The sequence below is a fragment of the Macaca mulatta genome, chromosome 6 (genome assembly GCF_049350105.2).
Source record: "Macaca mulatta isolate MMU2019108-1 chromosome 6, T2T-MMU8v2.0, whole genome shotgun sequence".
Lineage (NCBI taxonomy): Eukaryota > Metazoa > Chordata > Mammalia > Primates > Cercopithecidae > Macaca > Macaca mulatta.
In genome coordinates, this window is record NC_133411.1 from 190,026,035 (window position 1) to 190,049,621 (window position 23,587).

Consider the following 23,587-nt stretch of genomic DNA (forward strand, 5'->3'; position numbering starts at 1 on the left):
TCTCTCTGGTCCTCAGTTTACCACAATATTGCATGTGTTTGAGCGGCTCGTGCCTCAGCTCTGGCCCGTTCCCTGGAGGGGATGTCAATGTGGGCTGCAGCTGGGTGGCTAGTGCCTCAGTCCACTTATGCCCAAGTCGCACCATGGCCTACAGTAAGATGGGGTGGGCTGGGGTGGGGTAGTGCTTGCTGCTTCTTTCTTGAGCTCTGCTCCACTAGAGAAATCCCAGTCCAGCACCCCCTGCATTTCCAAGCTGCACGCGAACAGGTTTTGCAGGCTGCACTAACAGCAATGCCCCCAGGAGTTACTCCTTACTGACCTCGCCCTGAGGAGAAGGTTATGGTGGGTTAAAAACTGGGCGTCAGCCCCTTCCTCATGCTTAGTTAGTGGAGATTGCAGTCGACTCTCTTTCACGTTCGGAGACTGCCCCCCTGCCTCCCAGGAGTCCCAGCTTCACCAGCACAAAGACGCTGCACCCAGCTGGGGCCTTTTCTCCCCACTTTGAGCCTCTGCAGCCGTCACTCTCTACAAAGCTCTCAGATACCTTTCCCCTCCTTCTGTGACCCTGGAGAGATATTACATGAGAATTCAAGATTTTTCTCAGAGACAGGATGTGACGACTTCCTTGTTTTGTTCTATCCACCTTGGTTTTCATAGCAAAGGGCAGAGCAAACAGCATATATCTCTGGGAGGAAGATGGATAAATAATTCTCACACATGTCCTGGCCTCTGGAGCTCAGCTGCCAGTCCACGTCTACGGAATCTTAGCATCTAGGACCAAGACACTTCACAGCGATCATCACCCTTTGCAGAGGAGGTGAGATCACCGGGACTCATCTGCCATTGCAGACCTTTTGCTGCTACCTGACAGGTAAGTGGCTCATTCTCAACAGCTGCCTACACCTCCACTTTTCAGAAACGGCAATCAGAAAATGAAGGTGGGAGGCTTTGGGAGGACGTACAATTAGTGGCAGCATTTTATTATACGAGCTTGGCTGCAGCATGGGATGTTCCGAGTGTGGCCAAGAGGAGATGTTGGCGCCCGTTTAGGTAGGCCCCATCTCAGGAGGCAGGATCCTGATACATCCCATTGCCCCTCACCAGATGAAAAGGATTTCAAGCCTCATGGCAGTTCCCTTCTTGGGGCAGTCCATCTTCCGTAGAGACTAAGAGGGTGGAAATCCTCCTGTGGACCTGTTGAAATCGAACCAGTGCAGGCAGTGGGCACTGGCTGGGGTCTGCCGGGGGCAAGGGCATTGCAGGGGTGCCAGGGAGGCCAGTGGGAGAGGACCAAGGCCCCACTGACACCTGGGGACTTGCAGCTGGGGGAGTGGAGGATAGGAGACAGGCAAAATTCACCAGTTCCACAGCTTACAGAAGTAGCAAAGCAAAGACTATACTTTCAGGGATAATTTCTATACTTTATTACTAGAGAAGTTTTCCGCTCTGGGACCCCATAGTCGCCTCACACACATGCAGGGCAAAAAATGCCTCCTGTGTTTGGGAGAGCAAGTGACATGGCATTTATTAACAAAAATGGATTTTCCTGCTGGGTTTCATAATGTGGTCACGTAAGTGTTAAACGTAGTCTTAAAATTATGTTAGGGAAATCCCCAAGGTTTTGCTCCGCCCCATGGAGACCCTGGGACCGCTCAGGGCAACACCAACAGTTGCACAGCAGGCAAGGCAGTTCTGTGGGAGGACGTGGCCTTTGGACACTGCCAGGTTCGGAGATGTCCTTGGGAGATTTACCTTTTTGTCAGGAAGACAGTGTTAAGTTCAGGCAAATAATTATATGTGTGGACAGAATCTGAAATACACCAGTATAGTAAGAGTGAGAGATTGTGAATGTGTAATGCAAACGGAAAAGCAGGTTTTATTTTGTTAAGTTGTTCACTAGGGAATCAGCTGAGGTTCCTTCTAATGCTCTTTTTCTCCAATCTTGCTTTGCTGAAAGTTGCAGAAAAGGATGTGTGTAGAGAAAAATGGGACACTTCAGGGTGGATCGGAGGACATCAATCCATAGTGATTCGCAGGGGTTTGTCAGGTGGAAGCAGTGATTTTTAAGAGTCACTGGTTAAAAACAAACATTCCTAAGTGTATTAGGGAGATGCCGCTTATTTGTGAATCAAAAAGCTTTTTTCTCAGTCTCTTAAATTATGGTTTTCATGTAATAAGAATGATTTATATTTTTAGTGAAAAGCTGTTTTCCTTTCAAACACAGACCTTTTAAAAAGACTTAGCTTGAGTAAGTACCTTTCATTCGACGCTTTTCTTGTGCCTAATCTTAGGAAATCCAGAATAGTACTCGACAGAAATTATGTTTTCAACTTGCCTTTGACATCTGTCCCACTGCATTTTGCTTTAAAATTCTTCATTTAACAATAAATTATCTAAAAAAATAACAGTAGCAAAGCAAAAACTACTCATCTTTAAAGACAGACTCAAGACTGAGGGACTGGAAATCAAAATAACGTCGGAGTTGTTTAGGAATTGCAGGTGCAGGAGGAGAGAACAGGAATGGGGTGGGCTGGGGGCAGTGAGAGAGCAAGAAGAAAAAAATAAAAAGAGAAGGAGAAGAAAGAAATGGGCTTTTGCTGGGTGCAGGCGGTGACATTTCCCAGGACACTTATTTCTCCCTGTGCCTTCCGGAGGGAGCAGCCCGAGGCTCCTGGGAGGAGGAGGAGCAGGTGCGCGCCAGCAGAGCTCAGCTGCAGCTGGAGGATCCCTTGGCGGTCCTCACGCACACCGAGTTTCAATCTTCCCCAAATATCCGATGTGTCCAGTCGCTTACTCCTTCCCCAGGCAAAACCTCACCAGGAACAGAACCTGAAATCAATTTACACTGTAATCAAAATAGCAGAGAGTGGAAAGTGTTTCCTTCAAGGAGGGGACTTGAACTTCAACTACGGATTGAACACCCTCGATCCTTAACTGGAGAGTGAGGTCAGAAAGGGCGGACTCGCGGCCGCAGACGGGGAGGAGGGTGCTGTTCAGTAGTCGCTGATTTTTTCCTTCAGGAACTTGCCAGACCATCTGTCTCTGACTAAAGGCTTTCAAGATGATACCCTTGAGTGTTGGGAGCCAAGGGACCAGGTACATGTCCCTCCTGGCTGAGAAGATGCTCTTGACAAAGTCTTAGGGAGACCCTAGTTTTAAGTTGTTTTATCTGGCAGTGGGATTTTAAAGTTTTTATTCATTAGTTGGTTGGTTGGTTGGTGGCTGGTTTTGTGGCTGGCACCCTGGGAGCCGGTCGCTGCTTCAGTGCCTCTGTGTGATGGCAGGTTAGGGTGAGTGTTTGGTCTGTGGCCAGCTGGTTCCTCAGACGTCATGTTTTGGGTCACAGGAGTGACTGAAGGGTGTACCCAGACACACGACACAGCTGGTGAGGAATCTGAATTCGAGAGGCGCAGAGCGAGGCTCTGGAACTGGACAGGGGGGGTGGAACCCCCTCCACCACTCACCCACTGTGGGCCGGAGCAAGTCACTCAGCTTCCGGGCCTCCGTTTCCTCAGCTATAATTTGGACCTATTAGTAATAATAATAATACAAATACTAATAATACTTGAGGTATAGATAAGTGCCTGATAGGAAGTACCCAGTGCATGTTTGTTTTTATTACTGTGAGCCCGTGTGTGTGTGTGTGTGTGTGTGTGTGTGTGTGTGTGTGTGTGTGTCTACAATCCTCCTCCTCTGAGGCATCCATGATGGAAATCACACGGGTGTCTCACAACAGAGAACGGAGGTCCCTCTAGCACTCCCACGGTTCTGGAACATCCTGCCCCAATCCCCTGTCCCCGGGAGGTGGCAGCCTGCCCCCAGCCCAGGCAATTAGAACGAGTGTTCCTTCTGCGAGGAGGCCAGCTGTGGGACCTGTCTCGCGCCCCATTACCACCTTATGAGGGGACCTGTGTCACAACCTAACACAACCTCGACTAATTCCCCAGAACCCAGCCCACCCAGATGGATGCACAAACACACTCTGAGCCCCGCTTGGTTTTGGAAGGCACTAGTTGGACACTGACATGCCCCTCCTGGCTTTGCTGTCATGGGGCTCTAACCTGTGTCTAGAATCCAGAAGAAAAGACTGAAGCATACAGGAAAAGAGAAGGCAACAGAAGAGAGGGTGAGAAGGTGCACAACCAGTGTAGACCCCTTTGCTAGAACCCTTCCTTGCAGCTTCCCCACCTCTCACAGAGACGCTTCCACCAGTAGCCGCAGAGGGTGAGAGTCCGGACTGTCCAGCCAGAGCCTGGACCCTGCCCAAGGCCTCTCCCATGTCATTGTGTGAATCGGATTCCAATAACTGAGAGCTGTCAACATGGCCCCGATCCAGGGGACCTCCTGTCCTTGAGACCTTCTTGAAACACACCTGGAGCTGTCCCAAACTGTCCTCTGTTTGTCCCCTCAATTTCAGCTCTAGGAGACAGGGCCATCAGCCCATGAGCCTCACGGGCCACCCCTCTTCCCTTGTATTCCTGCCTACCCGGGTCCCTCTCAGCCTAAGGGTCCCTGGGAAGCCTCCACCACCTCATTAACTCACCCTGCACACCCCTCTGATCCTTCGGCCACTGCACGGCCAGCAGCTTTGAGAGTCCATCCTTCACACCTGCTGGTGGCGTTGCTGACAGCGTGGCCCGTGTCCTGCGGCCACAGGACACCAGAAACACCTGCCATGCCAAGGTCTCAGAAGAAAAGCCAAGCCGTGGGGGCAGACGGGGAGACAGAGAGGGCTGGACAGAGGAGCCCACCGCAGCCTTCCCCAGCAAGGGCACTGTGATGCAGTGAAAGACAAGGGGTGCAGTCCCAGGACGAAGACAGTGTGGACGTTTGCAAGGCAGAGGGGAAGGGGGGTGCTGACTTTGATTTCAAGAGCTCCCAGCAACCCGTGGGAGTGGGCACTGGTCTCTTCCATGGTTCAGGCAGAGATTTAGGTCCAGCCAATTAAAAATCTGCCTAAAATCTTGCACAACTAAATGCAAGAGAAATATGGAGAGTTTTGTGTGTCTCCAGACTCACTGACTGCAACACACTCGCTGGGCTTGAGTCATTAGTGGCGCCCAAGGGAGCAGAGCATCAGGAGTGAGGGGGCAGCCCTTGTCTGGGCTGGGTCTGGGCCTCCTGGGTCACAGATGAGGAAGGGGTGGCTAGATGGGATGACTCCATCACTGTGGCCCCGAAGATGCTCTCGACAGAGACAGTTACCAGCTGGCCTCCTGAAGGCACAACTCAAGGTCCCAGGCCTGGAGGAAAGTGTCCCAGGATGTCGTTGGGGCTGGCAGGCAGCCACCCGCATGCACTCCACTTCCGAGAGAGCAGAACTCTGGGTTTGTTCCTGTGTTTTGTGGACCCAATGTTCCGGACCAAAGGGAAGTGGGTCGAAGGTTGGGTTGGTGGCGGTGAGGCAGGGAGAACGAAAATGCATCTGAGATCTTCAGAGACTGCCCTTTGTTCGAGCAAAGTCACTAAGCCCAGAAAAGTGGGGGGGCACTGAGCCCCTACACATTGTGTGACTCTGTTCCTGGCTCTAAACAATAAGCAGCACAGAAGCTGCTTCCTCTGGGACCCTTCAGCCTTGTCCCCTTGCAGCTCTGTGAACCTGAGCAAGGCCGGGGATGCCATTAACAGTGTCCCCTGGAAAAATTAGAAGCAGCTCTCACATCCAGCTAAAGAAGTCAAGCACTGAGGCTTGTCAGGAATTTGAGAGCAAGACAAAAATAACTGAGGTCACAACTGACTTCGGGTCTGATGGAGTGAGTTCCAGCTCCCCCCACCTCTGCACGTCGCTCCAGCATCCCTTTGTCCCTCTCCAGGTGGCCCCCACTGCTGAAGAGAGATGGTGGATTTCCCAGTCTCCCTGGACTCCTTGAAGCAGGCATCTCTGACCAGAAGTCTAGTCTTCCTCATGCACCTCCTCCTCCTTCAGCCCGGGGAGCTGAACTCAGGTATTGTGTGTGATCTGTAGCCCAGCCAGCCAGGACATGAACGCCACCCCTCCTGCCAGGTGCTCCCCAGGGATAAGATCTTAGAACAGTACCAGGGCATGCCAGATGCTAAAATACAAAAAGGACTTCAATCCTGGTTGTTAAAGAAACACCACCCCTGGGCATTATCCAGCCTGCAGTGCTCCTCCACTATCTCTCCAGCTCCCACCGCCCTTGCACACTTCCCAGCACTCCGAAATCCACGGGCACAGCAGGGAGCCGAGCAAGAGGGTGCCAGGAAACTCATCGGCCTGTGTTTGTGCTGAGCCCATTGATACACGTTTTTAACTTTACCCCTTGCAAAGCTTCTCTCATGAACGATGTAGCCAACAGAGGGTGTCAACTAATAATTCAAAGGTGATTTCCTAATTTCCTGGGCTGGAAACCAGGAATACTGGGGTGACCGCGGCATAGCCCAGGTCTTCAGCAGTCTGTAGTCAAGGGAGGGGTGTGGATGTGGCATAAATGGCTGTCCATTTATGTGACCATGGCTGAGAGAAAGAGAGAGAGAGAGAGAGAGAGAGAGAGAGAGAGAGACTTTGGGAGCACAGCTAACAGTAATGATTTGTTCCCGGAAAGCTGAGGAGAGCCATAGAGAGGGAATATAGTTTGAGCAGAGGCTTGCAGGATGCACATTCTCCAGGAAGATGACAGGTAGGGGATAAGCTGAGGCAGGGTGTGCCCAGGGAAACAGCCAGACATCGGTGTGTGGAGGGACAGCCGGAGAGAACCTGGAGAGGGAAACTTGTCGGAAGGGTATTGGATATTCACCCAGCCGCCAAATGAGGAGCCTCAAATAGTGTGAACAAAGCAAGGTCCCTCCATTTCCTGTGGGCCAAGTGCAGGACAGGGGGGTCCATGACGGGAGAGCTTCGGGATGCTTTCAGCTGAACTTGGAAAGAAAGGAGAGGAGAGGTACAGAGGCCAGAGAGAAGAGTGAGTGCCTGTGGGGCGGCAGGGATCCGTGCATGCGGAAGACCAGCGCAGGAGCAGCAACTCTCATGGGAACTGCAGACAACAGACCAGACCAGAGGGAGCAGAGAGGCCCCATGAAGAAGCCTTCAAAGAGGAGGGTGATCAAATGAAAGAGCCCAACAAATAAGTCTCAACAGAAGGATTTGGTTGACCTTTTGATAAGAAAACCTGTGGAGCAGGGAACCCTCGTAGATGATTTTTGATACCCTTTGTAGAACCTGTACATGTGAATTATTTTTTAAACTCAGAAAATCAGGCAAGCAAAAATAAGAAAATATATATTCTCATCATGCAGAAATTACCATCATCAGCAATTTGGTGTCTCCTTTCAGATATTTTTCTCTGCACATTTATGCAAATATATATGTTTTTTACTTAAGATAATGTTGTACAGATTATTTTGAAACTTGCTTTTTTGATCAAAGATTCCATTTCACTTCATGCTTTGGTCATATTTACATAATTGTCCCCAAAATAACATTTGTACCTGGTTGGATGAAACCAGTTACCAGCTCAGCACCACAAATCTGGTTGTGATGTCACCTGTGTGTTTAATTGTGCACTCACGTTTTTTCGTAAAAATTACTTGTTCAAGGATCGGGGCCAGTTGTCCTGCAGAGGATCTTACCTTTCTTGTTTGCATGGCTTGCTGTAGATTCCTCAGTTATAAAGGGGTGTGATAACTTTTTTTTAATTGGATGAGGGTTGCTTTTGCCTGTTCTGACTTGTCATCCTAGAGGTCAAGGTGCTAGGCCCCGAGTATCCCGTCCTGGCCCTCGTCGGGGAGGAGGTGGAGTTCCCGTGCCACCTATGGCCACAGCTGGATGCCCAGCACATGGAGATCCGCTGGTTCCGGAGCCACACCTCAGACGTGGTGCACCTGTACCAGGAGCAGCAGGAGCTCCCTGGCAGACAGATGGAGGCGTTCCGGAACAGGACCAAGTTGGTCAAGGACTACATCGCCTACGGCAGTGTGATCCTGCAGCTTCACAGCATCGTCCCCTCCGACGAGGGCACATATGGCTGCCGCTTCCTCTCCAACAACTTCTCTGGCGAAGCTCTCTGGGAACTGGAGGTAGCAGGTGCGTGGACTGACCTAACGCCCTGCAGGGGAGAGGGAGATGCAAGTGCTTTGCCCGAGTAGAGGTAGAGTCACAGAGAATGGAAGAATGTTGGTAATGTTTACAAAACATAAAAGCTGATGGATAGGTCCATTCTCAAATGAACAAACAAAACAAACAGTTCACCAAAACATACACAAACAGCCCTTAAACATATGAAAAGGCTGGGCACAGTGGCTCAAGCCTTAAGCTCAGGCTTAATCCCAACACTTTGGGAGACCGAGGCAAGCAGGTCACTCGAGCCCCAGAGTTCGAGACCAGCCCGGGCAACAAAGGGAGACCCCATCTCTTAGCCAGGTGTGGTGGTGCATGCCTGTAGTCCCAGCTACTCAGGGGGGTGAGGTGGAAGGATCTGGGGGCAGTGAGCTTCACTTGCCACTGCACTCCAGCCTGGGCGACAACTGTGTCTCAAAAAATATATATATATAATATATCATGTATTTATTTATATATAATATATCATATTATATATTATATATTTATAAATTATAAAATTTATAAATATATAAAATATTAAAATGTTATATGTTATATATAATACATTATGAGTAACAAAGTTACTCATAGGGAGAGAAAGGCAAATCAAAGCTACGTCAAAATGCAATTTATTTTTAACTGTCAGACTAACAAAATTTCAAAAGCTCTTCCACGTGCTGTTGATGGAGCTATGGAGAAGCAAGCTCTCTTGTACCATGTTAGTGGAATTCAAGGTTGGAAAGCTCCAGGACAGGGGAATTTGGTAATACTTAAGAGGACTAGCTGTGTGTCTACCCTCTGACACAGCAATCCCACCTCCAGGAACTTACGCCACCTCCGACACCTCCAATATGAAAAAGCGTATGTATGAGTTTAATCTTTGTAAAGCTTTTTAAAAACAATTGCAAAATAGTGGAAACCACCTAAATGTCCAAGTATGAAAGCTGAGTATGCTCTATCCACCCAATGGAGTAATCTACATTATGTATTATGCATCTGAAACAATGATAAGGTGGTCTCTGAATGGATGCAGAGTGATTTCTAGTATTGTTAAGAGAGAAAACTAAAATGCAAGGTTCAATAATACATACTTGCATGCGTAAGAAAGGAGGAGAAACATTGCCAAAAGGAACATAGGAAGGATAAACAAGAAATTAATGAAATTGGTTACCTAGGGTGAGGTGTGATGACACGGAAAGGATGGAGTTTTTTTCCTGATATACATTTCTATACAGCATTGGCATTTAAACCACATTAATGTTTTGCATACTCAAAATATAATGCTAGTTCCACAAGGATGGAGAGATAAAGGAGTGTGTATGACGCAGGCACTGGAGCTCTGGAGGGATTCAAGAAAAAGAGAAGAGTCACAACTCGAATGTATTAGAATTTAGGGTGGTGCTATTCTTCATTCTAGGAAACGGGCCCTTACCTGATATGATTAAATGCCAGGAGCCCTTCCCCACCCAATGACCCCCTTCACATTTCCAAATGTCCCTGAGGGGTATTATTGTCCCCACATGCTACCACTGATTTAGAGTCATTTCCAGCATTTCCAAATGTCCCTCAGGGGTATCACTGTCCCCACATGCTACCACTAATTTAGACTGTCATTTCCAGTCCATGGGTGGGGAGCTGCAAGCCCACACATGTCTTAATAGCAGCCACACTTCATGATGCTTTATGGTGACTACAAATGGTGAACAGTGGCATGAACTTTATACGTGATTTCTCGGAAGGACCCTGATCTTTCCCACTCTTCCTGCCTCCACCAGGGCTGGGCTCAGACCCTCACCTCTCCCTTGAGGGCTTCAAGGAAGGAGGCATTCAACTGAGGCTGAGATCCAGTGGCTGGTACCCCAAGCCTAAGGCTCAGTGGAGAGACCACCAGGGACAGTGCCTGTCTCCAGAGTTTGAAGCCATCGTCTGGGATGCCCAGGGCCTGTTCAGTCTGGAAACATCTGTGGTTGTCCGAGAGGGAGCCTTCAGCAATGTGTCCCTCTCCATCCAGAATCTCCTCTTGAACCAGAAGAAAGAGTTCGTGGTCCAGATAGCAGGTCAGTGGTTGTCAGCTCACACCCGTCTTCCTAGTCCTCACGTCTACATACACATTGGCCCAAAGGCAGTCTATAAAGACACAATGGTATTGCGCCTGTCTGCGTATAGGGTGTGTTGGCCTTGACACCTGAAAAGTCAGTAACCTGGATATTAGGAACACACTAAGAACACTGCTGAGACCCCAGACAGTCAATGAGGGAGGCCCCAGAGAGCCCACCTTTCTGTGCCTAAGGCCATACACTAAAACCCAAAACTCTACTCATCAGAGGCCATCATGGGAGCCAATAGATTCGTCATGCTATCTCCCAAACAGTATTTATTGAGTTTCCGCAATGTGACCCCAGTCCCTGCCCTCAGGTCCCCATGCCAGTGGGAAATACAGACAATAAGCAAAAGAAGTGCATCCTGTCACATCACGTTAGAAGGTGGTAGGTGCAGCCGAGCGCAGTGGCTCACACCTATAATCCCAGCACTTTGGGAGGTCAAGGTGGGTGGATCACGAGGTCAGGAGTTCAAGACCAGCCTGGCCAAGATGGTGAAACCCCATCTCTACTGAAAATACAAAAATTAGCCGGGCGTGGTGGCAGGCGCCTGTAATCCCAGCTACTTGGGAGGCTGAAGCAGGAAAATCGCTTGAACCTGAGGGGCAGAGGTTGCAGTGAGCCGAGATCTGGGCGACAGAGTGAGACTCTGTCTCAAAAAAAAAAAAAAAAAAAAAAAGAAGGTGGTAGGTGCTGTAGAGAAAAATGAAGCAGGCCAAAAGTAGTGGGGACTTACACTTAGTGAGAGAAAGGCAAATCAAAGCTATGTTAAATGCAATTTTTTTAACTGTCAGATGCAAAATTTCAATAGCTCTTCCACGGGCTGTTGATGGAGCTACGGAGAAGCAAGCTCTCTTGTACCATGTTACTGGAATTCAAAGTTGGAAAGCCCCAGAACAGGGGAATTTGGTAATACTTAAGAGGACTAGCTGTGTGTCTACCCTCTTACAGATAAGGCACATCCGAGAAGTGGGTGTTTAGGCAGCGAGCTGAAGGCAGGGTCATGGTTAAAGTCTTATTACGAGGCAGCCACCAAAAGGTTTCAAGTTCATGGTTCTAATTGTTTTACATTTTCAGGACAAACCCAATCTATGGGCCATTTTTCACAGAGTCCAAATCAATAGCTATTTTATTATAACAGAAAAGAAATCTCACCCTTTGATATAGTCGGTCAGATACAAGCCAATGCATACATGTTCTCTAGATAAATGATAACTTGTCTGCAAGTAGGAGGACTTGGCAAACCACTTATCACACACGGTTCTAAATCTCCTGGGAACTGGGATGGCCATCTGTGTGAGCCAACTGTCTTTAACCAAAGGAAAAACAAAGCATGTGATATGTCTACGGCAAGCCTGTAGTTACGAGTTGGAGCCATGCAGCTAAGCTAAACTCCCATGAGACAGGGATCTCCATGGCAGTGCTCTCCCTTTTATGTTTGCATTTCAAATACGCCGCCCTTAGGAAAAATATTCTTGGGTTGTAAAGAAAGAATTGATACATTTTCTAAGGAAAATGAACTAAGAGAGGGGAAGAGGAAAGTGTCTCTCTTTTTGCACCAGGAAAAACCCAATATTTTCTTTGTAGCCTTTAATATAAATCTTAATTTATATTATTTATATTTATTATGAAACTTAAGTTTATATACAAATTTTTAGATGGGTAAATGTTTGCATGCACGGACCCCTTTACAGAGGGCATGATTCACATGGATACCTTTGGGAAGGTGGTGGGAAGGGCAAAGCCAGGGGCCTGAGAGGGAAACAGCCAGGAAGCCAGAGGGTCGAGGCGGAGGGTCACAGGTCAGAGAGACAGTCGGCCCTGAGCCCGTGCTCTTGACCCCAGGCGATTGCTTCACACACCGTCTGTTGTGAGGACCAATCCATTGTGACCCAGTGTTCTTGTACCATACAATAAAAATGCACTGCTAGAAAAACAAAATTAAAAGCCAAAGCCCATTAATGTCACTTATAAGCCAGACACAAAAGAACAAATGCTGTCTGATTCCGCTGATGTGGGATTACCTGGAGAAGTCAAGTCCACAGGGGTGGAGAGAGTATATGGAGGGCGCCAGGGGCTGGGGGGTGGAAGAGGAACTACTGTTTAATAAGTACAGAGGTTCAGTTTTGAAAGATGAAGAAACTTCCGGAGATGGGCGGTGGGGATGGTTGCACGACACGGTGAATACAATTACGCCCCTGAACTGTACACTTAAAAACGGTTAAGACGGGAAATGTTCCGTATATTTTACTACAATAAAAAATATATATTTTTTAAAGATCTGAGATCAAAGCACCATTTTCTAATAATTAGACGACACAGAAAGTTACTCTGTTAAACTGCCACAGCGTTTGTGAAAGGCCAATGTGTTCTGCGCTGGCTGGTGCTGTGGGCGCTGCCCCCGGCCTGGTCCGGCCTCGGGGCGGGTCCCGCCTGGGGAGCCAGGAGGGAGGTGGGAGCTGCCAGGCCACGCGCGCGTGGTTTCGTTCTCACTGCTTCCAAAAGCGCGGTAGGAACCGAGGTAGAAGCCGAATGTCTGCAAACAAGCAGGAGACGAGCTGTGGACTAGACAGCGCGGGCGCAGAGCGGGAGCTCCTTGGACGTCCAGCGCCTGCCAAGCCCCGGGACCCTCCCGCGTGGGGCAAGAGTGGGAAGAAGCGGAGCGAGGGCAGCGCGTGGCCGCAGAAGCCGCGAGCGGGGCTGGGGCGCCGGTTCCCTCCCGCACACGCTGCAGCTCGCCCCGGCCCGTCCGCGGATCGCGCTCGGCTCCCACCTCCACGCGCGTTTCACCCGCGGCTGCCCCACGCGCGTTTCACCCGCGGCTGCCGGCCGAAGGTCCCTCGGGAGGTTTTCCGGCGCGCAGCGGGCAGGCCGGGCTTGCGTCTGGGTGTTCAGTGGCGCCTGAATCGAGACCGCCCCGGGGGGTGTTTTCCAGGCGTGTTTTCTCCCGGAGCCCCTCCGTGGAAGGGCGCTTTGGTCGGGGCCCTGGCGGCGCTGCTGGCGGTCCTCGCGGCGCTGGCGCTGGGCTTCCTCCGGCTGCGGCGGCGATGCCAAGGTACCGGCGCGGGGCCGCCCGCCCAGCGGGCTGTGCTGGGGGCAGTGGGGCTGGGAGGGGCGTCCGGTCCCAGACCCCGGGCCACGGGGGCGCCTCCTCCCAGGACGCGGCGCGGGAACGGGGCCTGGAAAGAGCCGGGAACGCACACTCAGCCTCACCCCTCCCGTTTTCCCTTCAGAAAAGCTGAAGAAGGAGGCGGAGAAGAGAGAAGGTGAGCGGGGACCGGGCGCTCTGCACCCACCTCCCGAAGTGCCCGCCCGCAGTGCAGTAAATCAAAGGCTCTGGACCCCATGACGAGGGTTTGTTCCAGCGCAAGGTGTCAGGGCGGCCCCCGGGAACGGCGATCAGCGCCCTCAGTGGGGAAAGGGAAGATTGTTCATACGGGCAAAAGCGGAGATGCTGAACGGTTGCATCTTCCACGCAGAGGTTAGCGTACGGTGCCAGGGTTGATTGGCTGCTGTTGATTACACCCTCGGAGCTCGCTTAACATTCTACCGTACGGAGGTGCCAGCGTCATTGCGTCCAGGTTTTCATGAAGCTCAGGGAGTCGGGCTGATGGGTGACACCTCAGCACGAGGTCAGGAAGCAGCGGTCAGGCACCAGAGCAAACAAATAGCCGTGGTATGTGAGGCAGTGTCCAGGGCTTAACGCTTCCCCTGGGCATAGTAAATTTGGAAGGCTCCGACCTCTATTTTCACACTAGCACCTTCCTATGGAGAAGGGGAGCCAAGCATGGGCACTTCCCCATCCCCTGCCTGGAGCCTCACTGTCCAGCCCAGCCTGGGCCCCCAGACCACCGGGGGTGGAAGTGCCACATCGGAGGTGTGGCCTCAGTGTTCATCCACCTGTTCTGTCTGCTTCATTCCCCAACCTGAGAGTCTTTCTTCTTTTTTTTTTTTTTTTCTCTCTCTCTCTCTAGGGAAACTCACTGCAGAGCTGGGTAAGTTCTGGGTGCGGGGCCACAGTGCTGCCTGTCAGCCAGTGGGGTGGACCCCTGTGCCTCTGCAGTGGGAGGAGAGGCTCCCTTTGGACAGAGTCGGCTGGCAACTGTCTAATTCTAGACCATCCCTGTGAGCCTCCACCTCTTCTCTTGCTAAGGGGCTGAAAGGGTGGCTGCCTGCCACTGTCCAGCTGCCTGAGACCCTCCGGACAGACCCTGCCAGCTCCTCCCCTGCAAATTAGACAATTCAGTTAAAATTCCGTCATAAAACGTTTACTGTCTCTGGTTCATCTTCCTAAAATATCCTTCTTTTTTTAATGCAAATGGCACTAGGAAGGGTGACACCTTTAATTTGCACAAAATGGGAATAATTTCTCAGATTCACTTTTCTCCCCAGAGGGACTCAGAAACGTAAAACTGTGGAATGTGTCTCTGCAGAGAGGAAGACAGAGTGAACCCAAGGGAGGGGGAATGGAGGAAAAGGCCATCGTGGTTTTGGGGTTGGGGTGCGATTCAGATGAAACTGTAAGGTTGGGGAAGCTTGTCTTGACGTCTACCTAGTCCTTCAAGGGGAATGAAAAAAAAATAGCCCTAATAAGTCGTTAACACTATAGTATGAATTGTAAGTCATAACACTATAGTACGAATGCCTCTACCAGAAGCATTTACCTTTGAAAGAGCTTGACACTGGGTGGACAGATCAAAGGAATGCATTTTTAGTAGCAAAATGTTGGCGTCCTTGGTATTTGGTCAGGGGAAATAATTGGGTGTGATGTCCTTCCAGTCCTTTAAATAATGTACCCAGTAAGTGACCCTGAGGCTCACATAGGCTGCGCTCATTGCCTGGACTTACGTAGGAGCTCTGCCCCCAGGAAGCTTGTGATTTCAGACAGAATGAACAACCTGAACCCTGGGAAGAGGCATGTCAGTACTAAGATCTGGTTCCCCTTCTAGGCCCTGTGCAGATTTCTACCTTTGAGCTAAGATAGGATGAGGCATAAGAGTCCTGCAGGTGGGACTCCTTTTTGAGGGCAATGAAGGGGCAAAGATGAAGCTGCAGGAAAAAAAAAAAAAAAAAATGAGGCTATGATTAGCAATGGCTTAAGACTGAGGAAGCTCTTCCCAGTGGCCTCTTGGGAAGATGGTTCCACCATCTGCAGGCTGATGTTTTCTTTGTGTGTTCTGCCTGCAGAGAAGCTTCAGAAAGAGCTTGGTAAGTGACCCCTCTTAGAACTATTTCTCTTTATTCATCATTTTGCATCTGGCTCCCGATATATCTTCTCATCTCCCAACCAGGTATGATGCCCAGGCAGGACCCCTGCTGGTGGTGTGGGTGGCGGGAGAGAGGGGAGGGGAGGAGACGCGGTGGGTGCAAGATGTGATGTGTGAGCGGGGAAGCTTGGGGTCCTGATGTGCTAATTTCCTGCTTTTCCTTGGTTGCTTCAGACTGGAGACGGGCTGAAGGCCAGGCTGGTGAGTGGAATCCGTCTCTCTCTGACTCTTCCTCATTTATGTCTGAGCACCCCGGTCCAACTCACCCTGATGAACCTATCGGGCTTCATTCTGGTTGCATTCCGCGGCCTCACACAGCATGTGTTAATCTATGTCACTGGGTAGAGGTTATACTCCGTCCTGAGGACTAAGTGTGCTGCAAACCACTAGTTGCAATCCTGGTTACATATCAGAGTTACCTTGACTCCTGGTGCCCATCCTCCAAGACAGACTCATGGTTCTGGCATGAGTGTGTTGCTGTGCATGTAAATACTTCTCTGTATACCTTCCTCTATCCACCCATAATACAGATAGTCTGATGTATATAGTTTGTATATATTCTTGCAAAATGTGAATATCGATTTATGCATATGCATCTTAGTTCATGTAAGTGACATTTATGGTTCCGTGCTGTTCCTTGCTTTTCTCATGCTCACCATGCTTTAATATCCATCGCTGCCACTCATGTGTATTCAGTCTGTTTTTCCTCCTTACCACAGAGTGTCATTTTAGCCAGCCACCCTCCTGGGGAAGGTATCCAGGCTGCCTCTAACTCCACAACAACACTGAATGCGTAGTCTCAAACGCGTTGCCTTACGGCCCTGTGTGGAGATCTCTCTGGGGGTCTATAACTAGGAGGGGGATTGCTGGCCCATGGTGGGTGTGTCCCATGGGGTAAGGGGATACTGGGATACCCTGAAGGCAGCGTCATCATCCTGCCACCAGCTATGCAGGGACATTCCATGTGCCCACATCTCATGTGAGCCAGCTTTCTAAGTTTGCCAGTCAATGGGGATAAGTGATGGCTCATGGTTCTTTAGGTTTGCACACCTGTGAATGCTGAGAATATTGAGCATCTCCATATATGCTAGTTAGTTCGGGAGCTTCCTCTACTGAAAACTGCCAGTTGGTATCATTGACCCATTTTTCTTTTGGGATTGCTGTCTTTTATTATTAACAGGAATATTATATGTCTCTGTGTGTGTGTGTGTGTGTGTGTGTGTGTGTGTGTGTGAGAGAGAGAGAGAGATTAATCCTTTGTGGGTAAACATTGTGAATTCCTTCTTCTGTTGTGCCATCTGCCATTAGCTGTGTCCATAGTTCCCCTTACTGAAAAGGAATTATTAATTTTGATAAAATGTAATCCATCACCTTTTTACCTACCTTATGGTTTGTGTTTTTGAAGTTTCATTGAAGAAAACCTTCCTCACATTTAGGTCACAAAGATATTCTCTTACACTTTCTTCTAGTTCTTTTTCTTTCTGTAACTACAAAAACCTTTCTACTATCTTTATATTTGCATCTTTAATCCATCTAAAATTTGCCATTTTATGAGGTGTTGGGTGAGAATCCTGTGATTTTTTTCCATATAGTGGGTTGGGCTTACCAACGCCATTTACTCCACCATTCCAGGGTTGCCACTGATGTGGAGATCCACCTTTGATGCACATTGGATTCCTGTCTCTATATGAGTTTGTCCAGTGGCCACCTATTACATCATTGTTTTTACTGCTATGGCTTTTGTAGTATCTGGAAGTACAAGTTTTCCTTCTCCATTTCCAATTCCTTTTTTAAAGTGAATGAACTTTTTTAAAATATAAACTTTAGGATAAATTCATAAATCTCCCCAAAAAATCCAAAAAGGAGTTTTACATAGGATTGCTTTGAACTTACAGATAAACTTAGGGAAAATCAACATCTTTGTAGAATTGAGATATTCCACACAAGAGCTATTGTGTTTAAGGCTTCACCAGTTATCCTGACACAAAACTGGGGCAACAAAGCCTTGCTGTAAATATCTGGAACTCTGAGAATGTCTTGTGTTGCTTTTGCTTTTGTGACTTGGGGATATCTTTGTTGCAAAACAAAACAAGATAAAACACAACAGAAATCCACTCAGATTGATTCACATTAAGAATGGAGGCATGTCACGAAAAGACAGAACATCTGGAGGGCATCTTCGGGATCTGTCAGGCTCAGCTGGTCCCCCTGGGCACAGCCTGGCCAGTCAGAGTCTGAGGCTCCACGTCTGTGTCTCAGGGCATCCAGGCTGCCTATAGAGTCTCTTCACTTACATGCTCCATTCTCCTGCTTTTTTTAGCAGAATTTCAGCCTGCATGTAGCTCTGGTATCAATGACACAGGCCTCTACTGGATCTAAAATTTCTCAGGAAAATACATGGTGAACCCCAAGACCAGTCTGAATTCAAGCCCATTGTCATGGTGGGAATGGGTTCATTCTCGCTGCATGCATCCCTCATGCATCTGGAGCCTTTGCTAAGGTTCCAGAGTTACTGACTGAGATTTCTGACCTTTTTTTCTCCTTCTCTGTTTGGTTTCAGAGTGGAGAGCAGCCCAAAAATATGCAGGTAACTGAAGCCAGGAAACTGATTTGTGTTTTGGGTTGGCTGGATCTTAAACAGAAGGGAGGTGGAGAGATCTGAGATTAGAGGTTGGGGCTTTCTGGGAGCCGAGTATGGGGCCTGCACACACAGACACACACACACTTGCAAACATGCCACATGACACATATGCCTGCATGTGTAGGCACACACGCGTGGTTGCATGCACACGCACGTGCACACACACACGCACACGTGAGCTCCCAAACACGTCGCTCCTCGGGGTTACACTACGTTTGTTTCCATCTGGCTCGGGGCTATTTGCAGGCGAGAGTGCAGAGTTTATAAGGAACCTCCCGGATCCTCTGACAGAAGGGGTCCCCTAGGTTCCCATCTGTCAGATGGGATGGGGTGTTGAAATGTGGGGCACTGCACTAGATGAGCTCAAAGGTCCTTTTAAAATCCTTTTTAAAACTTTCTGAAGGACTGGATGTAAAAAAAAAAAAAAAAAATCCAAAAACTTCTGTAAAATGACGCTCAGTGCTCTCCTGATTATGTCAAGGTCACACGGGGTGGTGCCACCAGCAGGAACTAGAACCCACCCATAGGTCCTTCCCCTTGACCGGGACGTGGCTCCCTTCCCGCCAGCCTGCTTCCTTGTTATCTCTGGTATGGAGTTCAAGCAAGGGCAGGATTCCTTGTCACTATCAAACACGCAGGAGGGACTTACAACATGTCACTTCAGTCCCGGGGAGGGGGTTTGCAGGGGCGAGGGTCGGAGTAAGGGGTTCATTTCACTGATTATTGCACCAAGAGAAACTAGAGGTTTGTCCGTCTCGGGGAGGAGACGGACCGGCCCAGACCGTCCTGGGCGCGCACTAACGCTGCGGCTCTGCGCAGTGGACGTGACTCTGGATGCGGCCTCCGCGCACCCCAGCCTGGAAGTGTCCGAGGATGGCAAGAGCGTGTCTTCCCGCCGGGCGCCGCCAGGCCCCGCGCCGAGCGACCCGCAGCGGTTCTCGGAGCAGACGTGCGCGCTGAGCCTGGAGCGGTTCTCCGCGGGCCGCCACTACTGGGAGGTGCACGTGGGCCGCCGCAGCCGCTGGTTCCTGGGCGCCTGCCTGGCCGCGGTGCCGCGCGCGGGGCCCGTGCGCCTGAGCCCGGCGACCGGCTACTGGGTGCTGGGGCTGTGGAACGGCTGCGAGTACTTCGTCCTGGCCCCGCACCGCGTGGCGCTCCCCCTGCGCGTGCCTCCGCGGCGCCTGGGCGTCTTCCTGGACTGCGAGGCGGGACAGCTGTCCTTCTTCAACGTGTCCGACGGCTCCCACATCTTCACCTTCCACGACACCTTCTCGGGCGCGCTGTGTGCCTACTTCAGGCCCCGGGCCCACGACGGCGGCGAACGTCCGGATCCCCTGACCATCTGCCCGCTGCGGGTGAGAGGGACGCGCGTCCCCGAAGAGAACGACAGTGACACGTGGCTGCAGCCCTACGAGCCCACGGACCCCGCGCCGGACTGGTGGTGAGGCGCCCTCGTGGCCGCAGGACTGGCCCGGGAGGCTCCCCGGATCCCAGGCCCGCGCTTTGCTCTCCTGCTCCGGCTGAAGTGAGCAGGTGCACCAGCCAAAATGTCAGCCAGGGGGACAAAGAGGGGGACCTTTGCCTACGTAGATGCGTATGTGTAATGCGATTTTCTTCAAGGAAAGGAGACACGTCCAAAACTCATATGCGGATTGTGGGGCTGAGCGAATGAGTACAAAGACATCCACGTCGCTGAGAGCCGGGGTTGCCTGCGGTGGGCGGTGGGAAAGAAGCCAGCGTGGAAGAAAGACGGGAGAAAGCTTTGGTGACTGCATTAGAGCGATCAGTTAATTTGTATCGTTTTATATTTTTTTGTATACGTTTGCTAGCTCTAAAAAAGTCCAGACGCAATGACACTTCGTAAGCAACGAGTTCACCTAAGTAAGGCTCAGATCCTAGTTTTAAATAGCATTTCCCATTAAAATGAAGTTGAAGAAACAGCTGCTTCTGGGGCTGGGGCAAAAATTTCAAGGTGAGCCTGGAGCATTGTGTGTGGTAAAGTAAAATAAGCGCTCAAAACGTGACGGCAACATGGCAAAAGGGTAGAGGAGCCAGGCTGAAGGGACCTCACTGACCAATTGTGGGACAATTTGAACATCAGGATGAATAATGACAGGAGAGATGATAACACACTGAATAAAAACATAATCCTTGAGTTCATGCTGATACTCAAATTTCTTTTTAAAAAGAAGAAACAGGAAGGTTTCTTTTAGAGGTGAAGTCTAATTATTGGTGAGAGTCTTTTGGAGAACAGGGTATTTTCAGTCTCAAAGCAGTGACCTTATACACTACTTATAAATTTGAAAGGGGAAATTTACAAATGGAAATTTACTTTACAATGGAGACGTCTACCAGATCATCCAAGTGATTAAATTTAACACCATCAATGATGGCACCGAGGACATCATTTGTTTGACAATTGGGGAAAATGAAACACAAACAGGATATCACTGGAGAAGTGTTCTACACCCCCTACCCCCAAGAGAGTCTCTCTGTCGGCCAGGCCGGGGTGCAGCCTCAACCTCCTGGGCCCAAGTGATCCTCCCACCTCCGCACAAAACACCATGCCCAGCTAATTTTAAATTTGTTATGGAGACGGGGTCTCACTTTGTTACCCAGGCTGGTCTCAAACTCCTCACTCAAGCAATCCTCCCACCTGGGCCTCCCCAAATGCTGGGTGTACAGGCATGGGCCACTGTGCCCAGCTTCATTTTCAGAGTGAGGCATTTGTATTATGGCTATGTAGGAGAATATTCTTGTTCTCAGCAAACATACTGAAGTTTTTTAGATATAAATTACCACAGTGTCTGCCACTGAATTTCCAGTGACTAAGTGGAAAAATATAAAACATATTAATATAAAGAAAGAGACAAGTCAAATGTAGCAAAATGACAACACTTGGTGAATCTAGGTGACTAGTCGACAGATATTCATTGTACTATCAATGCAGCTTTGCTGTGGGTTTGAAATTTTGCAAACTGAAAGAGCTGGGTGGCGGGGAGAAGGATACACCAAAAAGCTTATTGATTACCTTTGGATGGGAAAATGGTTGGTAATTGTATTTTCTAAATGTCTTCTTTGTATTTTTTAACTTTCAATAATGTATATGTATCAGTTCTGTAATAAAGGGGAAGAAGCTGTTTTTTTTTTAAATATTCATCTTCAAAATCATTCATTTGAAAGGAACTATAATGAAACTGCTGGACGATCTCCTAGGGCATTGTTTCAGGGTACAATTCAGAGGAGTAATGTTCTCCTCCCCTTCCCCTTATTCCAGGCAGAGCTTTCCTTGCCCATCTTGCTTGAGAAGGAGAATGAGGAAGGGAGACTAGTCGCAGCCAAGCTTTCTAACTGGTCTTTCCTCCTTCTTCCCTCTTTCCCTCTCCTTTTCTTTTCCTCTTCATGGGGACTGAGATTTCTACCAGGGCCTTCAGCACCAGGATGGGAATGGATGGGGCAGGGACACCTCTGGGGATGAGCTTTCACCCCACAGGCCCAGGAGTTTGGTTACACACCAGAGGAGGGTGTACAAATAAAAAAATTCACGAAGTGTGCTGAGAGTCAGGTTTCTGTATCAGTGAAGGGAAATACGGAAATACAGAAAGGGGAAAGCAGAGGGTGAGAGTAAGTCTAAGGTGGACTGGGATGAGAGGTATCAATGTGAACGCGTGGTCTTTACTGTATGTAGAGAGATGGAATGCACGCACATACGTGGACAGATACATAGATGTGTGTGCATGCAGCTCGTTCCCAGCTCTGTCTTGTTTGAAGGCTTAGCAACAACAACACCCCAGTACCAATGGGCACACCAAGTCCCAGAACTTAGTTTTTAGTACTATTTTCAGCAAAAGGAATGAAGTCTCCTTGGAGAAATGGTTGAGTCCAAGGCTAGGGCAGGGAAAATACAAGAAGAGCCTACAATATCCTACAACAGAAAATAATAAAGTAGATTGGACAGAAGAGCCAAGTCAAATGGATTTCGACGTCAGTATGGATTTTGAACCCCTGAATAAAATAGGAATCCATAAGTATTTCCCCACTGATACACATACATACACAAACAAATTCATGGAGAGAAGAGAAAGCTCTGCCCTACAATAGGAGTCTCAAAATATTACTTCTTAACTCGTAAGTACAAAACACGTACCAATTAACTTCACAGTGGAGGAGGCCGGCAGACGCCACCTTAGCCAAATGACAGAAGTTAACATCGCCAGATGGGAAAACAGTTTACATCACATTCTTCCTGATACAATGCAGTGGAGAATACAAACGGCATCACTTTTGAGGTATTCCTGCACCGAAAAACGCATAAATCAGGAGGAAACATTAGACAAACTGACGGGTACTCTTCAAAAATGTCAAGGTCCTGAAAGACAGGACAACACTGAGGAACTGCTTCACACTAAAGGAAACAGGAGAACTAAATGCAATCGGTGACCCAGGATGGGATCCTGGATCTATAAAAAACATCACTGGGCCAGACAAGTTGGCTCAGGCCTGTAATCCCAGCACTTTCGGAGGCTGAGGTGGAATGATTGCTTGATTCTAGAGAGAAAGAGAGGGAGATTATTGGGGAGAAAAAGGGCATTTTGAAAGAGGTATGTGGATTAAATAATATTGGATAAATGTTAATTTCCTGACTTTGATGTAGAAGAATGCTCTTATGAAAATGCACACTTACGTATTAAGGGGTAAAGGATTATGATGTTTGTACCTTATTTTCAAATGGCTCATTAAAACATATAGTAATATAAACAGAGAGAGAGAATGATAAAGAAATGCAGTTTTGTCTGATAAGTGTTTAATAACTGGCTTTCTGAAAAAAAAAATATATTGAGCCGATTTCCCTGGTGCAAGCACTCCCACTATGATTGACTTCAAGCTGAAGATGTGACACCACTGAGGGCAGACTTGGGAAGTGCCTTAGTCAGCTCTGGCTGCTGTAACAAAATGCCATACACTGAGTGGCTTGTAAACAACAGAAATGTATTTCTCACAGTTTTGGAGGCTGGAAGTCCAGGATCAGGGTGCCAGCACGGTCAGGCTTGGCGAGGGTTCTTTTCGTGGTTGCAAACTGCTGACTTTGCTTTGTATCCTCACATGGCAGACAGCAAGAGAGTTCTTCAGGGTTCGTTTATATTTTTGATTTTAAATTGAGACAAGGTCTTGCTATGTTCCCCAGGCTGGTCTTGAACTCCTGGCCTCAAGTGATCCACCTACCTCAGCGTCCCAAAGTACTGAGATTACAGGCATGAGCCACCTCACCCCGCCCCCACCAGGGTCTGTTTCTTTTTTGGTTTTTGTTTTGTTTTGTTTTTGAGACAGAGTCTCACTCTATCGCCAGGCTGGAGTGCAGTGGCATGATCTCAGCTCACAGCAACCTCCACCTTCTGGGTTCAAGCAATTCTCCTGCCTCAGCCTCCAGAGTAGCTGGGACTACAGGCGCCCACCACCACACCCAGCTAATTTTTGTATTTTTAGTAGAGACAGGGTTTCACCATGTTGGCCAGGGTGGTCTCGA

The 23,587-nt window shown here is 49.0% G+C and overlaps 1 protein-coding gene and 1 long non-coding RNA gene across 2 annotated transcripts; one reads left to right on the top strand and one right to left on the bottom strand.

Moving 5' to 3' along the window:
• The first annotated feature begins 208 nt into the window (after nt 1-208).
• On the top strand, nt 209-21,216 carry BTNL9 (butyrophilin like 9). The gene is made up of 11 exons (XM_028850025.2): nt 209-871; nt 5,814-5,945; nt 7,697-8,041; nt 9,832-10,113; nt 13,091-13,210; nt 13,389-13,421; nt 14,130-14,150; nt 15,343-15,363; nt 15,597-15,623; nt 17,983-18,009; nt 18,883-21,216. Exons 2-11 carry the CDS (start codon nt 5,837-5,839, stop codon nt 19,506-19,508), a joined length of 1,611 nt encoding a protein of 536 aa, XP_028705858.2. The 5' UTR covers nt 209-871; nt 5,814-5,836; the 3' UTR covers nt 19,509-21,216.
• On the bottom strand, nt 1,401-22,358 carry LOC114679002 (uncharacterized). Its single transcript, XR_013395080.1, has 3 exons — nt 22,211-22,358; nt 7,588-8,063; nt 1,401-2,829 (listed from the first exon to the last, which is right to left on the bottom strand). It is a non-coding gene; the product is annotated as an uncharacterized LOC114679002 (long non-coding RNA).
• Nucleotides 22,359-23,587: the final 1,229 nt, after the last annotated feature.

Bases quoted from the DNA above. Each gene is read 5' to 3' on its own strand.
- BTNL9 (XM_028850025.2), top strand. From the start codon at position 5,837: ATGGTGGATTTCCCAGTCTCCCTGGACTCCTTGAAGCAGGCATCTCTG. The intron at 5,946-7,696 runs GTATTGTGTGTG...TTGTCATCCTAG, and splicing joins GCCCGGGGAGCTGAACTCAG to AGGTCAAGGTGCTAGGCCCC. The intron at 14,151-15,342 runs GTAAGTTCTGGG...TTCTGCCTGCAG, and splicing joins GAAACTCACTGCAGAGCTGG to AGAAGCTTCAGAAAGAGCTT.